General features: G+C 39.3%; 1 protein-coding gene across 2 annotated transcripts in view; it reads left to right on the forward strand.

Annotated features, from left to right (window-relative positions):
• Positions 1 to 14338, forward strand: part of LOC137133103 (electrogenic aspartate/glutamate antiporter SLC25A12, mitochondrial-like) — an 18118-nt gene continuing 3780 nt past the window's right edge. Inside the window, exons 1-13 of one of the 2 annotated variants that reach the window (XM_067516313.1) lie at positions 1 to 292; positions 804 to 857; positions 2223 to 2365; positions 3683 to 3798; positions 4613 to 4752; positions 6924 to 7070; positions 7268 to 7406; positions 8283 to 8376; positions 9442 to 9523; positions 10757 to 10838; positions 11993 to 12151; positions 13120 to 13172; positions 13383 to 13463. In XM_067516313.1, coding sequence (XP_067372414.1) covers positions 281 to 292; positions 804 to 857; positions 2223 to 2365; positions 3683 to 3798; positions 4613 to 4752; positions 6924 to 7070; positions 7268 to 7406; positions 8283 to 8376; positions 9442 to 9523; positions 10757 to 10838; positions 11993 to 12151; positions 13120 to 13172; positions 13383 to 13463 — 1302 coding nt within the window. In that variant the 5' untranslated portion in view covers positions 1 to 280. Of the gene's footprint in view, positions 293 to 803; positions 858 to 2222; positions 2366 to 2649; positions 2784 to 3682; positions 3799 to 4612; positions 4753 to 6923; positions 7071 to 7267; positions 7407 to 8282; positions 8377 to 9441; positions 9524 to 10756; positions 10839 to 11992; positions 12152 to 13119; positions 13173 to 13382; positions 13464 to 14338 lie in introns of those variants that run through there. The other variant, XM_067516314.1, reaches the window with a different exon arrangement.

Raw genomic sequence — 14338 nt, forward strand, 5'->3', positions numbered from 1 at the left:
CTTCTGCAGGCTGCATCAAAGGAGCAACAGAACAATGAACCGCGTCCTCGGATGACCCGAGCAGACAGGAAATGCTATGACACATCTGCTGACCAGTTTGTCTGTGGTCTCTGCGCATCTGTCTCAGCGGCTCCTTACCCACACCGCCCTGCACACAGAAAAAGACACTTCTCGGCTAAATATATATCATCGTCTCACGCCTCGGCTGTCCTGTCATGCCCGCTGTCTTCCCGGTGCCCAGCGCCTGCGCTAGTCCACTGCAGCTGACGTCACACCCAGCATGGCGGTCAAGGTGACTCCGTAAATGTTTCTTATCAGATATTAATTTAAAAGGCAGTAAGGCGGCCGTGAAGGTATCTCTGTGGGATTTAAGGGATAGATTGTCTTTGCGGGCGCGTTGGTTTAAAGCCAGATCTAAAATGAGGCGGACTCCCCCTTTATTTTATACCTGCATCTTTACATAGGCGCATCTCTGCCGGCCTCGCAGAGACAACTGTAATTGCTTTCCTCTGTTGCATGTGTATATGAGGGAGATTTGGCTTGAAGCGGTTTTATTTTGTCCGCAGAGATCGCACCTTGGTTATTTTCCCATGGTGTTGTACTTGTTCTTAGACACGTCCGGGATCGATCCTGCTGAGCTCACAGCGTAAAGATCAAAGCTATACAGTGACAGACTGACCATCATTTTTATTGATTAACTGGTTTAACATATAGTACACCAGCCTGCGGTTGTGAAACTGTAGATCATCATGATATTCTGACTCTGCAGCTTTTTATAGCAAATTCCAACTTATGTGTTACAGGTGCAAGCAACTAAAAGAGCAGACCCCCATGAGCTGAAGACTATTTTTTTGAAGGTAAGGCTGTTATCAACAGATACCAGAATATTCGGAGCTTCAGTATGCATGGTCATATACAAATACACAGAGGAACTACGTGTATTAAAAGTCTACTAGTGTGCTGCAGTCAGTGAGTATTTCATTCGTGTAACCCATTGAGATACATAGTTCAGCAAAGGTCACACAAATGCCTGGCCTAATTTTGGACCTGCTTCAACAGAGAATCTTCCCTGCTTTTACTTGGTGTGTGTCTGTGTGTGTAGCATGTGTTTTGATCTTCAGTATGTCATTGAGTTTCTCATCACACTTTATCTGGTACCCTTCAAAGACACAGTCCCAATCATTTGTGTGTAGGTTTGTTTACACCCATCGGACTTGTTTGGAGTGTAAACCTGTTCCTGAAAGTAGCAACTGTTTGAGTTACAAGTCGCTTTATGGTCCCTCCACTTCTCTTGACTCTGCTATAAGAGGGCTGTTTAATTTGTGATGCATATTCAGGTGGAAGAGTTAATTACTGGAAGCTCATTCTGACTGCCTGTATAATTTGATTAAGAACTACTTGAGGCCTACTGTGAGGGTGAATGGATACACAATCGTGAGATGGAGAAATGTGGCAATAAATTGCTTGGAATTAATATTTTCACTTAAAACATTAATTCAGACGAGTGCATTGAATTGTAGCCTTGAAAACACTTGGCGTGAAGGTCTCCTCCCACACTCCTCTCTGTTTGTCTCATGCTCTCTCTATCTGAGATTGGCTCAGACCCATGAGTGTGGCCTTTCTGTTGCCAGTTCATGCGGTGCTTCTGTTTCCAGAGCTATCTCTGTTCCAGCTTGAAATCCAACCCAGGCTCTAAAAATGACCGTGCATCTTGAAACTTCACTGACATCTCCGGGCCAGTGCACTGCCACATTGGCTGTGCTTGTTTTGCGTAAATTAAGTAGGTGAAAAAGTCATAGCAAAACCAGCTTGAGATGGTGGTTATTGATTAGTTGTTACTTTGTTCCATATATTAAATTAATTCACAGCATGATTAGGCAGTAAGATGATATGTTTTTTTTTTAGATGACAGATTACTCTGTGCCATTTATTCTGAGGTGCCCTTTTAAGACGGAGCTACAGTCTCTGGTATTGTTTTCTGATTAAAACTTAAACTGCGTCTTTATATACTACATCACCATCAATGATGTGATTTGTGATGGCCTAAGAGGTAATGTGAGGATTTTATCTATATCCTTACCTTAGTGGCGCTAAAAAGTTGGTGGAAAATGTGTGGAAATTGGGTGAAAATCAAACTGATTTTCTACCCTAATAATTTAAATCAACATGTAGATCCACACGCTCACATTGTTTTTACAGCTCTGGCTGTGTTTCCTCTGCAGTATGCCAGTGTTGTGGAGGATGGAGAGCATTACATGACCCCAAGGGATTTTGTACAAAGTTACCTGGGTCTACAAACACAGCCTGAATTTAATCCCCAAACTGTGGAACTAATAGCTGGAGTGGCTGACACCACTAAAGATGGGTGAGTAGCTACAGTCACGTGAGAATAATTGCTGTTGACATCCTCTGTTATGCTGATATTTTCAAGATTTAGGATAACGTAATTGTCATATCACAATATTAAGAGTACGAATGGTATGAAAATTGATACGAAATTGGATTAAGGTTTTGCGTCTCAAAACATGAAGACCATGAAAACTCATACATATTCTGTCATAGTGAATATGCAGGGCTGCTGTTTGGTATGTGGAGGGGATGGAATGTTAATAGATGTAGATTAACTGTTATTCTTGTTTCTGTCTGTAGGTTGTAGCCAGTACCCTTTTTTTGTGGCCTCTTTGGTTTCCTTTGTATATTGAACCTGGTATTTCCATGGTGTTTACACATCCGCAGCTTGTCCTGACAGCAGAGTAAATTCTGGAAATTGCAGAATATATGCTGTAAGCATAATACTACGGTACATAAATGTCTTAACTGACAAACTTAAAACAGTTTATCAGATGCTAATGAATTGTTATGTTGTGGTTAATGTGAGTGTGTAAAATATACTTTTTCTTTGTACTTTTTCTTTTCATAAATGTATATCTTCTAATATCACAGAAGCAAAATCTTGTTCGATTATTAAACTGAAAAGACAATTAGGGTTTTGTCTAAAAAGTCAAAGGTACCCTTGACTTCCATGAATGTAGAACCCAGTTGAATTGACTATTTGCCACCAATTGTAATCAAATAAAAATGTGTAGTTGCCATTAAGGAGATGGGTAAAGATTTATCCACATTATGTTTGCAGAGTAGAGAGCCATTGTTATCAGTCCATTTTACACATATAATGACTAGTTTAAAATCCATAATCAAGATTAAACAATTATATCTGAAGTACATGATGAGAAATGCACATGCACCAATCACATCAGGTGCACCTGTCCATTCTAATACAATCCACTACAGCAGCTCTGCCTAAATTCTACTTCACAAAGTTGTAGTTTCTCAGTTTTTAAGTTTAAACTGTCAGAAAAGTGATAATTCTACTATGTGTTTATTATTGAAGTCAAAGTGGCCGGTGGAGTCGTACTAGAGGACATTATATTAAGAAGTGGCTCTAATTTGGCCACCCTATTTAAAATGAATAAGGGGGGCAGAACATTAGAATCATCAATTATCAGAACGAAAGCTCAGATAAAGATAAAGCTCAGATAAAAATGTACTACATTATCCTATTTTTCCTCTGGTCAATTAAATTGGCGGGATAGATTGTAATGTTACTTTAGCTTTGGTAATTTTGTCTAAATGTCATTCATTCAGAGAGCATTCTTTCTTTATTTCTTTCTTGTCCAAACAGATTGATCTCTTTCCAGGAGTTTCTGGCCTTTGAATCTGTTCTATGTGCCCCAGATGCACTGTTTGTAGTTGCCTTCCAGTTGTTTGACAAGACTGGCACCGGGAACATCTCATTTGGTATGTACATGTTGGTTAATGTTAGGATCCAGGTGTGAGGATGTAGTTTCTGCCTAATTATAGAAGACTAATCATCATGATATATATATATTCAACATTCAGACTGAAATAATTAATGGAATTAATTGAGTTTGGAAATTCCTTAAAAAACACATTGGGGTCTCATACAGGTATGAGCTCTACCACTGAGCTAAACCCCCTTCCTTAGCCTAAACACAGTAATATGAGAACTGACTAATGCTGACATCATGTAGTTAATAAAGGTTAAGGTATTTATTTTGTAATGGAGTAAACAGAAACAATCATACAAGAAAGTAACAAAGACTTCTAAGTGTGAGAGTAGATTAAGTGTAATTTTTTGAGTAGCAGTATCCACATTTTTCCTCTGGGGCTTATAGAGTCTATAAAGTATTACAAATGCTAGCATATGGTTGTATTATGAAAGTGTCATCATCAACATCACATACTGTACAGTATATAACCATCTCCATCTGGCAAGGAGAGAAATTCATCCAGAATGTCATAAACCATGGGATGCACACTCTTACAAAGAAGCTGCTGCTATACTCTACCTTTGCAATGGGCCTGCATAAAACTGAATAAAAGTGACTGAAATTGAAAGCAGTGCTTTCAAACCTTCAAAATGTAAAAGGAATGAGACTGCCAAACAGCCTATTTAGCCTTACAATCTAAATACTCTGTCTTAAAAGAGTTGGCTATCAGAAGTATGAGGATGTAAGGTCGATGTTACAGTATCATTTTACACATTTTCCCTTGTCTCCTGTTATTGTTCACTCATGTCTGACTCTTCCAGAGAATGTACGTGACATCTTTAGCCAGACCACAGTTCACCACCACATTCCCTTCAACTGGGACTGTGAGTTCATCAGGCTACACTTTGGCCATGAAAGAAACAAGCACCTCAGCTATACAGAGTTCACCCAGTTTCTGCAGGTATGCATTTTAGTTCAGAACTAATAAGCCAGATACACGCATCAGACTAATGGTATAGTACAATTTAGGTAATAGTTTGGGAAAATAAACTAGTTGGTTAGATGGGAAGATTAACACTCTCATACTGACTCTGTCCATTAAGGGCATTCCCCAAATTGCAGACTGTTCCTTTAATGCTGTGTCCTGCAACTTGTTTTGAATGCAAGACTGGAAGTGAACCAAGAGCTGAAACATAAAAAAACATCACGCATGGAAACAGGATATTATAAACTCATTTGCTGTTAGTGCAAGCATTGTTGGATTTAGATATTTCCCAAAATTGCTAAATACTGCCTAAACTGAGGATTCTCAGACCATAGGTGAAAACCAACCTTTGATCTCTTAGTTTTATGGAATAATCCAATCCTAATGGAAAGCAAATTCATGTGATTGGACCTATTCAAATGTGCATCATCAAACCCTACAACATCAGTCATTAATTTTTTTAAAGATCTATATGATTAGAACTCTATTGCTGTGGAATTGTGTATAATTTTCATTGCAAAGGCTGGAACTAAAGCAGACGAGAGAAAGATTGCTAGAGGCCCCTTGTGGACTCGTGCTTTTGAAGAGACCTTAAAACATGAAAATAAAAGTTTGTGGTTTTGTTGTTTCCTTTCCATTTGAAAGTTCTGTATCTGTTGACAGAGATGTGATAATGCTTTCATCTTCAATATTGCTGTATTGGACCAATAGTTTCCAAACCACTTTCTGGTTAAAAGCAAACATTGGTGTCTTAGGTGTTGGTATAGGTTTAATCTTGCTTGAAATATTTTTCTTGTCATACTAGTACAGTCTGATATCAGTGTATTGAATTCAACAGCTGAAAAGCTACAGATACTGTTTTGTATGTAAATGCAACATGATATGATTTAGAAAGTATGTGTGCATGAATAAATGTGAAACCATTCATCCTGTGGTGAAAGATTTTATCCTGCTGAGGGACAAATGGAAATAAAGTGAACTGCATGATATATAGATTAAGATAATGCAGTTGTGGCGGGGGCAACGTTTCATCTCTTCAGCAGTCGTTTCTGGTAGCCCAGCATGCCATTAAGACACTTCATGTTGTTGTTGTGCTTGATTGTCATTACCTGGATCTTACTGAGATTTCTGTGCTCTAAAATCAGCAGCAGCAGCAGTACAGTCAGGGAGGAACTTGGTTTTGAGTTAAGGGTTGTGGTCTTAGGCAGAAGCTGGGTGGTCCAAGAGTTAAACAGGCTCCGCTGTGGCTCTACTGCCGTGTGGGATCCCTCAGAGCACTTTGTGGTTCATCATACTTGACTAGGGCTTCCCACCACTATACCAAAGACCCTTTTGTGAGTAGGGTTTAATTTGCATCCATCATTATTATTATCTTGTTTTCCCGTCATGTCCAAGCACATTCGTTTTTTTACTGAGTATTACATATAATTCAAAGACGTACAATGAAGAATTATTATGTGTGTATTTTATTGTTGTTTTTTTTTTTGTCTTGGCCCTGCCACCTTGTGGTTGTTGCAATATTGGGCTGGACTTAAAACCTTACTGAGTGCTAAGAAGGTAGAACATTTTTAATATCAGTAAGCATAATGTTTTTTGAGGCAACTAAGTAACACCGTGAGTTTTCAACAACATAATCAGCAAACATTGTGAGAATTATTCTTTAGCAACAATCTCCTGATTAGGTCATCAGAGCCAGAATGTAAAGATGAAGTAAGAGCTGAACGTTGTAGCATGAGTGTTGCTGAATGTTGCTCTGTGATCCTCTGGCTATACATGATGAGCTTTGACAGCAAACATTGACCTGGGGTCAGCCTCCCCTTCTGATTGCATGGTTGTCATATTAAATCATCTTCCTGCAGACACACCTGTCGGCCGTCTCACCGGCCGCTTCGCTAGGCTTGATCAGACTTCTCAGGACATGGTTTCCATTAGTCTCCAGATAGACGGTGGTGATTACAAAACCCAGTGTCAGACACTGTCACATCTGGTGAATTTCACATCTGTCCAGCACTGATATTATATTTTCTTTCTCCATTTTGCTGCTCACTCGTAATACTATGCTCCTCATCACAGCAACACTCTCTTAGCTTCTTTTGCCATCTAACAGCTGACCTTCTCCCTCTCTCCCTTTCTGTGTATTCTTCAAGGAGCTGCAGTTGGAGCATGCTCGCCAGGCCTTTGCTCAAAAAGACAAGAACAAAAGTGGCACCATCACTGCCTTGGACTTTAGCGACATTATGGCCACCATCAGGCACCACATGCTGACTCCATTTGTAGAGGAGAATCTAGTTTCAGTGAGTAATGGAAAAGGTTATCCCAGTTAAATTTTAGAATAGGAACACAAGAGATTACGATTTAATGATTATGGTTAACTTGGGCAGCCATGTCGTAATCTATATTTCAAAGAAGTGCTGTCATTTTGAAAAGGTAAAGATTTAACAGAATGAAATTAAAACGTTCTCCTGAAGACAGATTTTGGATCTTTCTATAGGCTGCAGGAGGCACCACCTCCCACATGGTGAGTTTCTCCTACTTCAATGCCTTCAACGCCCTCCTCAACAACATGGAGCTGGTCCGCAAGATTTACAGCACCCTTGTCGGCACACACAGAGACACACTTGTTACCAAAGGTACACCTGAAATACACTTAAGGGTCTCCTGGTATCACTCAAATAGTCATGTTTATTTATTATGTGAAAAATTGTTCTTTGATCATGATGTGAACACAGAAATTATTTACTCTAGCACAAAAAATGAAGATGTATAATGTTGTAATCAGACCACGTCTACATGCAGATCTGTCTAACTAATGTATCAGTCACACCTGCTGCATGTTGTGTTTTTCATTGGGATGGACTGTTCATCTACCTTCTCGCTGGTGTTCTTCCCTGTAGAAAACTGGGGAAATACTTGCAAATAATTCTTATTTCCAAAACCATGCATATGAGATGGGCTGATGTGAAGCAAACAGCCACATGTCAGCTGTCAATCACAGATTAGTGTATCATTTCTGTTTTGGGGATCTGACATGCAGGCTTGTAGCCAAAGTTCCAATACCTGGTCCTGACCCAAAGGTCTTTTTGGGGGAAGTAAATAACTCTTTTCCCACCTTTAAAAACTACCATTATGTTTCCTTTGAGAAAGACCACCTGTTGGTAATGGGGCTTCTCAGCAGGCAGGAGAAAAGAACTACATATAATGCACATATAAATGAGTGAGTTGGACTGCAGAGAGAATGCTGCTCATTTAGTGTACTGCAGATTAAGGAAGTAAAGTCCTGAACTTTAATGGTGATTTAAGATATTGTTATATAATCTCTGTTTAGCAGCAAGTACCCACAATAAAACAAAAAACAAACAAACAAGATCCAGTATCTGCAAATATTACTTAATACTAGTCTACTGTAGAAAATACCCAACATGGCTTTAATATTTGATTTTAATTTATTGACACTACAGTCCCTGAACAAGTTTGCATTATTTTATTTTCTCCTTGTTGCATTTTAGAGGAGTTTGTTCGTGCTGCCAATAAGTTTGGTCAAATCACACCCCTGGAGATTGACATTCTGTACCAGCTCGTCAGGCTCCACTCTCACTCTGGGTAAGCTTCTAAATTGTACTGCTTTAATGCTTTAGGGTTTGTCTATATATCACTGGATAAATAGCATTTACATATCTGCAGAGACAACAGATTAATATTTTCTGTAATTTACTGGCTCAGAAAAGTCAATATTTTGGCTTGAAAAAAAGATGGAAATCACATAACTTTAAATGAAAATGGACTATATTAAAACGTGTTTCATATATTTTTCTGTTTTATGCAAGTGTATAAATATTGAAACACTTTTTACAACCTGTAATGTTGTAAGAAAAATAGTTTAAATGATCACTATTAAACATTTGTACATTTTTATTGTGACCTGTTTAATTTATTAATTTTTTGTATTTATTGGCCACATCTAATTAGGACAGCCGACAACTTAATACTTTACTGACAGTTATACACACATATAGCTGCAGGAGTTGAAAAAGGAATACAATGCATGTGGGCTTTGGAAATTATGAAGGATGAACAAACAGAAGCTAACAAAATTAATAGTCTACAACAATTAGCCAAATTCAAACTGGATTCAAGAAATTACTTTTTATTTTACTTTTCTCTTGCTTTCTAGTTTCTCTTTGACATAGTTTTGCTAATGGGTGCTGTTGATGTTCTTCAAATTCACTACGTTTATTCAAAACATTCATACAAAACTGTTATTTTTCTATTCCACTGTGAATGGAATAAGTATGTTACAAGTTTGTTTATTGGCTGTAAAATAAAGTTATTGCTCATTCAGTTTAACAACAGTGGCTCCACTGGCTGATTTACAAGACAAACATAAAACATGCATACAGACTTTATGATGCGTCAGACCAGTGGGGAATATTTGTGTCTCAAACATTTAGCAACAAAACATGTTCATTTACTTGTTAGGCCCTGGGCACTCATCCAGCTTTGTTTGTCTGTTGTTTATATAAGCTTAAATTAAGTTGCAGTAACTTCAGGTTATATGCCAGTAAAAGGTCTGTGGAAAATCTTACATCACTGGCTGCTGCTCACAGTAAATGATGGGCTCTCTGCTTTTTCCTGGCCTAACACTCTCCCTCCCCTGCTGTTGTTAAGGCGGCTGAACCATGTAGACATTGAGAGGATAGCCCCGCTGGAGGAAGGAGCCATGCCACACCTAGCAGAGGCCCAGAGACAGGTACCCTGATTGACTCCTCTAATACATCTCACATCCTCCTGCCTTTTATCAAAGCCTTTCCCTCTTCTTCTGCTTCTTTCTCAGAAAGAAGTGAAAAAGGGAGAATGTTCAGCCACTGAATTAGCAGAGTACCCATGTTTTTCTTCTCTTGTGAGGTGCATTACTTAAACTCGTAGATAAAAGTACACCAATTATAGTTATAGAAGATAAATGGATTGTTGCATTGCACCTCTCCATGAAAGGCTCTCCCCATTTTATTCAGTATAGCAGCACATACACATCAGCTGCAATCACACATCTGAGAAGCTAATAAGAGGCTTTTATCAGTGTGGGGCTTGAGGAGTTTTAGGAGCCTTTAGCAAAGTCTGATAATGGTAGAAGGCGAGTGGGAGTCAAGGTGGATGTGGGAGAGCAAAATAGTTCCTGCCTCCACCGGATAACATGGCTCTATATCAGGCTGTGGTCAGAGCTTTCAAGCCTCTCACGCTCCTGGGACTCATGCTCAGAGGTCTGGAATTTGATTCCTTTTGGGGAAATGCTGCAATTCTCAGGCCTGCCCTTTAGTGGAAGTAGGCTAATTGTTTAAGCCTTTTGATCAAGACCTCGATCTTGTTAGCATGCAACCCTCGGTGGGAGCATCTGGGAAGAGGAAAAGAGTGATCAACTCTACCCATCACTTCTCATCTGGTCTGGCAGAAGTTACTCACCTCTTCAACGTGTGCACATGCATACTTTAACAGTGTCTCACTCCGGCTGTGTAATATTCATGTAGATGCTTATCTTTACATGGAAAAGTCTAGTGGGGCTAATCTGTACCCCTTGACCACAGTGAAAACTAAGCGGCTCTGTTTTCAACATCAAACACTGATCCAGAGATCAAGTAGATAAGAGAGAAATTATTCGTTGCTGCAAAAATAAAAGATGAATGTTAGCTCATAGCCTTCCACATGTAGCATGTTTGCAAAACTCAGTTACAGGTTTACATAGTCAGACACTATATCCTAAGCTGGTCTGTCCATGATATTTAAAACCAGCTGATGATGACCCTGACGTTATGTGACATGTCCACATTCCATCACCTTCTTCTGTTGCTGAGTAGTCCTTAACATTTTTCTTTCTGCAATGTATCTGGTTTGCCATAGTTTAATAGCTAGCTGATTAATGCTTAATGTTCTGATCCTCCTGTCTTTCTCCAGATTCATTTGACCACTGGTGTCTCTTTCTCCAATACAGCACACTCACGAAACCTCTCGGCCCATCTGGCTCCAGGCTGCAGAGTCTGCCTACAGGTTTACTCTGGGCTCAATTGCTGGAGGTGAGTGACATGTCTCCTGTGGAGTCCCCAGCCTGCCGGAGGGGTAACCTTAGCCGGCCAGACTGGCGCGCTGAGGCCCTAGGGCTGGCCATTGTGCTGCTGGGAGAGGGTCTGTGATGTGAAGCTTTGGCATTGTGCTGCTGTGCCACCAGTGGCTCCAGGCTGTCTTTGGAGTCGGAGCTTTGGAATGACACAAATCTTCCGGAACCGCACTCTCTGGAATCTCTGTAATTACATTGGAAGGAACAGATACAAGGACCGTCTGACATAACTGGCCCTCAGATAGGAGCACACAAACGCACAGTTTGTGTGCTCTCCCCAGACATACTTATCAATCCTTATTCAGCAGTTGACAGTTCAGACTCAGAAAGAGATGTATATGACAGGACACATGGTGAAACTGCCATGTCTTTGTGGTGATAATGAGCTGTTTATCACCCTGTGTGCTGACCATGCTGTTGCATGTTTGACAGAAGGGTCATTAAAGCAGCCTTTGATTTGTAACAAAACATAGGAAATTTAGCTGAGAGCAGGAGTTTAGTCCTTATTGCTGCAGTGATGCCTTCACAAGTTTTCTCAGTTACTAGACTTCCTACTCTGAACTTAATCATGAAAAAACTGTCCCACAAATAAATTAATTAAATACTGTTTTATAACTTTTTTGTAAACGACACTAACGATGGATTACAAGTAACATTAAGAGAGATATCTATGAACTTAAAAATCTATACAGAGGAAGAGGAGAGCTAGTGTATCAACTGAAAATTATTCATTAAGTATTTTGATTAGCATTCATTTGTAATTGATTATTTCAGCCCTTTTCTGAAGGGCTCATGTGTCAGGATTTGCCACATAGATATGATATCAGATTGAATATCTTGGTTTTGGAAAGATGCAGACATTTAGCATACAAATACAACAGACATTTTTCACAGTTATCATTTTAATGACAAAATCATAATTTGAGAATGAACATTTTTGGCATCTCTTAATTCTCACATTTGTAGGAATGTATATGTCTATATTAGCTAGAAAATGCGTATACACATTAAGCTTAATATGCTTTTAAGGTGCTCAGAATGCTGGTTAATCATTCTTTGTAGAAACACAGCACAGACATTTCCATATGTAACAACTGTGTGTTTGTTTTGTAGCCACCGGTGCCACGGCTGTTTACCCCATCGACCTAGTAAAGACACGTATGCAGAACCAGCGCTCCACGGGCTCCTTTGTAGGAGAACTAATGTACAAGAACAGCTTTGACTGTGCTAAGAAAGTGCTCCGTTATGAGGGCTTCTTTGGATTCTACAGAGGTAATTCTTTACAGATTTTATAATGTGTTAGGGATCTGCAGTCTACTTCCAGATCAACATATGGATGGCGTGCAAAACAAATGTCTAATGGCAAAGCCTCAGGATTTGTCAGCGTGCTACTATCAACAACATGGCTTGCTAATTGATACCAGAAATCTTTTCCCTCCCTCCCGCTTGAGCAGTGAATAAAGCAACACCCAGCGGTCACGTTTTCATTATCTCAGTGCTTGGGAGAAGTCCCTAAGGAAAATGACGAGCAGATTTCATGTAGAGGTAGTGTCTGATCTGCCTCTACCCCAGTGGTGATAATGGTGCTGAAGGCTTGTGATATACAACACTTCTACCCTCTGGCTGTTCATATGAGGGAAGTCAAGACTGCCATCTACTGCTACCTCCACTACTACAGCTCTTTGTTGCTCTGATCGGCTTCCTTCTGTCTGCCCCTTCCTCCTCACTTGCACATGATAAGAGGGTGATTGACTCAGAGACAGACACGCTCGGCTGTTTTCTGGCTACATACCAGCAGCAGTCACTCAGCAGCTCCTTCAGAAGTTTATCTAGCTTGATGAAGGACGGATGTTGAAACAGTATGGCGGTTATCACCACCGTAGCACCCAGACTCCCCCTTAATCTTGTCCTTGGCCACACAGTTCTCTCTGTTCCCCACCAACAGTGGGACCAAGCCTCAACAATGCTGATTCCATAAACACGAACAGTGTCATATTTTTGGACTTTTGTTCAGTCTCAATGGGACTTTTGTGTTTTGGTGCATGAGATGTATCAGCCACATCTGTAAATATTTATGGGTTTGTTTTATGCCCACAAGACCCCTGGAGCATATATTGTTCTAGCTGTCAGTGAATGTATTCATTCAGCAAAGATAAAAAAAAAATGTGCATTCATTTCAAGCTAGACTTTTTCTTCCTCTGTCAGGTATTCTAATAGTACCTATGAATAATATTTTGCAGGTCTCCTCCCGCAGCTCATTGGTGTTGCCCCAGAGAAAGCTATCAAACTCACGGCAAGTCGTTCTTCTGTGTAGCTTAGAGCTTTCGAAAAGTTGCTCTGAATGAGTCACTGTGAATGAAAAACATGCAGAGAGCTCAGAATAAATGCACTCTTTGCAATCAAGATGTGACTGTAACCAGAAGTTAACATTAATGCCCCCACTATCAAGATTTGGATTGTAGCTCATCTGTCCTTTTTCTTGATGTCTTTCTTTTTTTTTAAGGTGAATGATTTTGTCAGAGACAAGTTCACCACACAAGATGATACCATCCCTCTGCCTGCAGAGATTCTCGCTGGTGGATGTGTAAGCATTGCTTTAGTAATCCTGTAAATTCAATAGATAATGAATTCCACACCAAGTGAAAGATCACCTAAACATACATGACTTAAAGTATTTATTGAAGGCAATTACTAAAATCAACTATAGCATAATTCCAAATTTTATGTATAATTAGTTTGCTTGTTCACTCATAGCATGGTTAAGTATTTATGTTCACAGAGAACATTTTAGATGGCAAGATAATTGCACTCAAGTGGTTTGTTTTTTTAATAGTTTGATATACATTTTTAATGGAATGAAGATTAGTTACAGGAGTAGATTGAGTATTCTGTGTTGTAACTTAAGTAAAGATAGCAATATCACACTTCATACCATACTCCATTACAAATAAATGCCTGGCATTAGAATGTCACTTGTGTGAAAGTACAAAGTTTGCATAGTTAGCAAATGTAGTCAAATTAATTAATAACTCATAATGTATACAGTTCTACATTTTGTTATTAGATTGTTGCTACCGATAAATGAATCAAATCGTACTGTTTATTTAGTTGTAGTAGCTGACTCAATTTATCAATGTGTACTTTTACGATAAAATGCTCAATATTATTTTATTCAATATTTATGAGAAATTCATCATTTTTCAGTTTCTCGTTTCAGCTCATCTATTGGCATTTTAAACAGGCTGCCTTAAATGTAAAAATTTTTTTAATTTAGGAATGCAACAGTAGATTAAATATATAATTCTTCCACTCTTCCTCTCTGCTTTCTGGGGTGGAGTGAAAGAGTAGACTATATGGAGTAGAGCCCACAGGTTGCTCACAGTGGAGAGGGGTCTTTAGGGTTGTGACCCCTGTCAGGGTGTAATTGAAGTAAGAGGCCCTGGAGGGTCCTGGATGACG

The sequence above is a fragment of the Channa argus genome, chromosome 9 (assembly GCF_033026475.1).
Source record: "Channa argus isolate prfri chromosome 9, Channa argus male v1.0, whole genome shotgun sequence".
In the NCBI taxonomy this organism is placed as follows: Eukaryota; Metazoa; Chordata; class Actinopteri; order Anabantiformes; family Channidae; genus Channa; species Channa argus.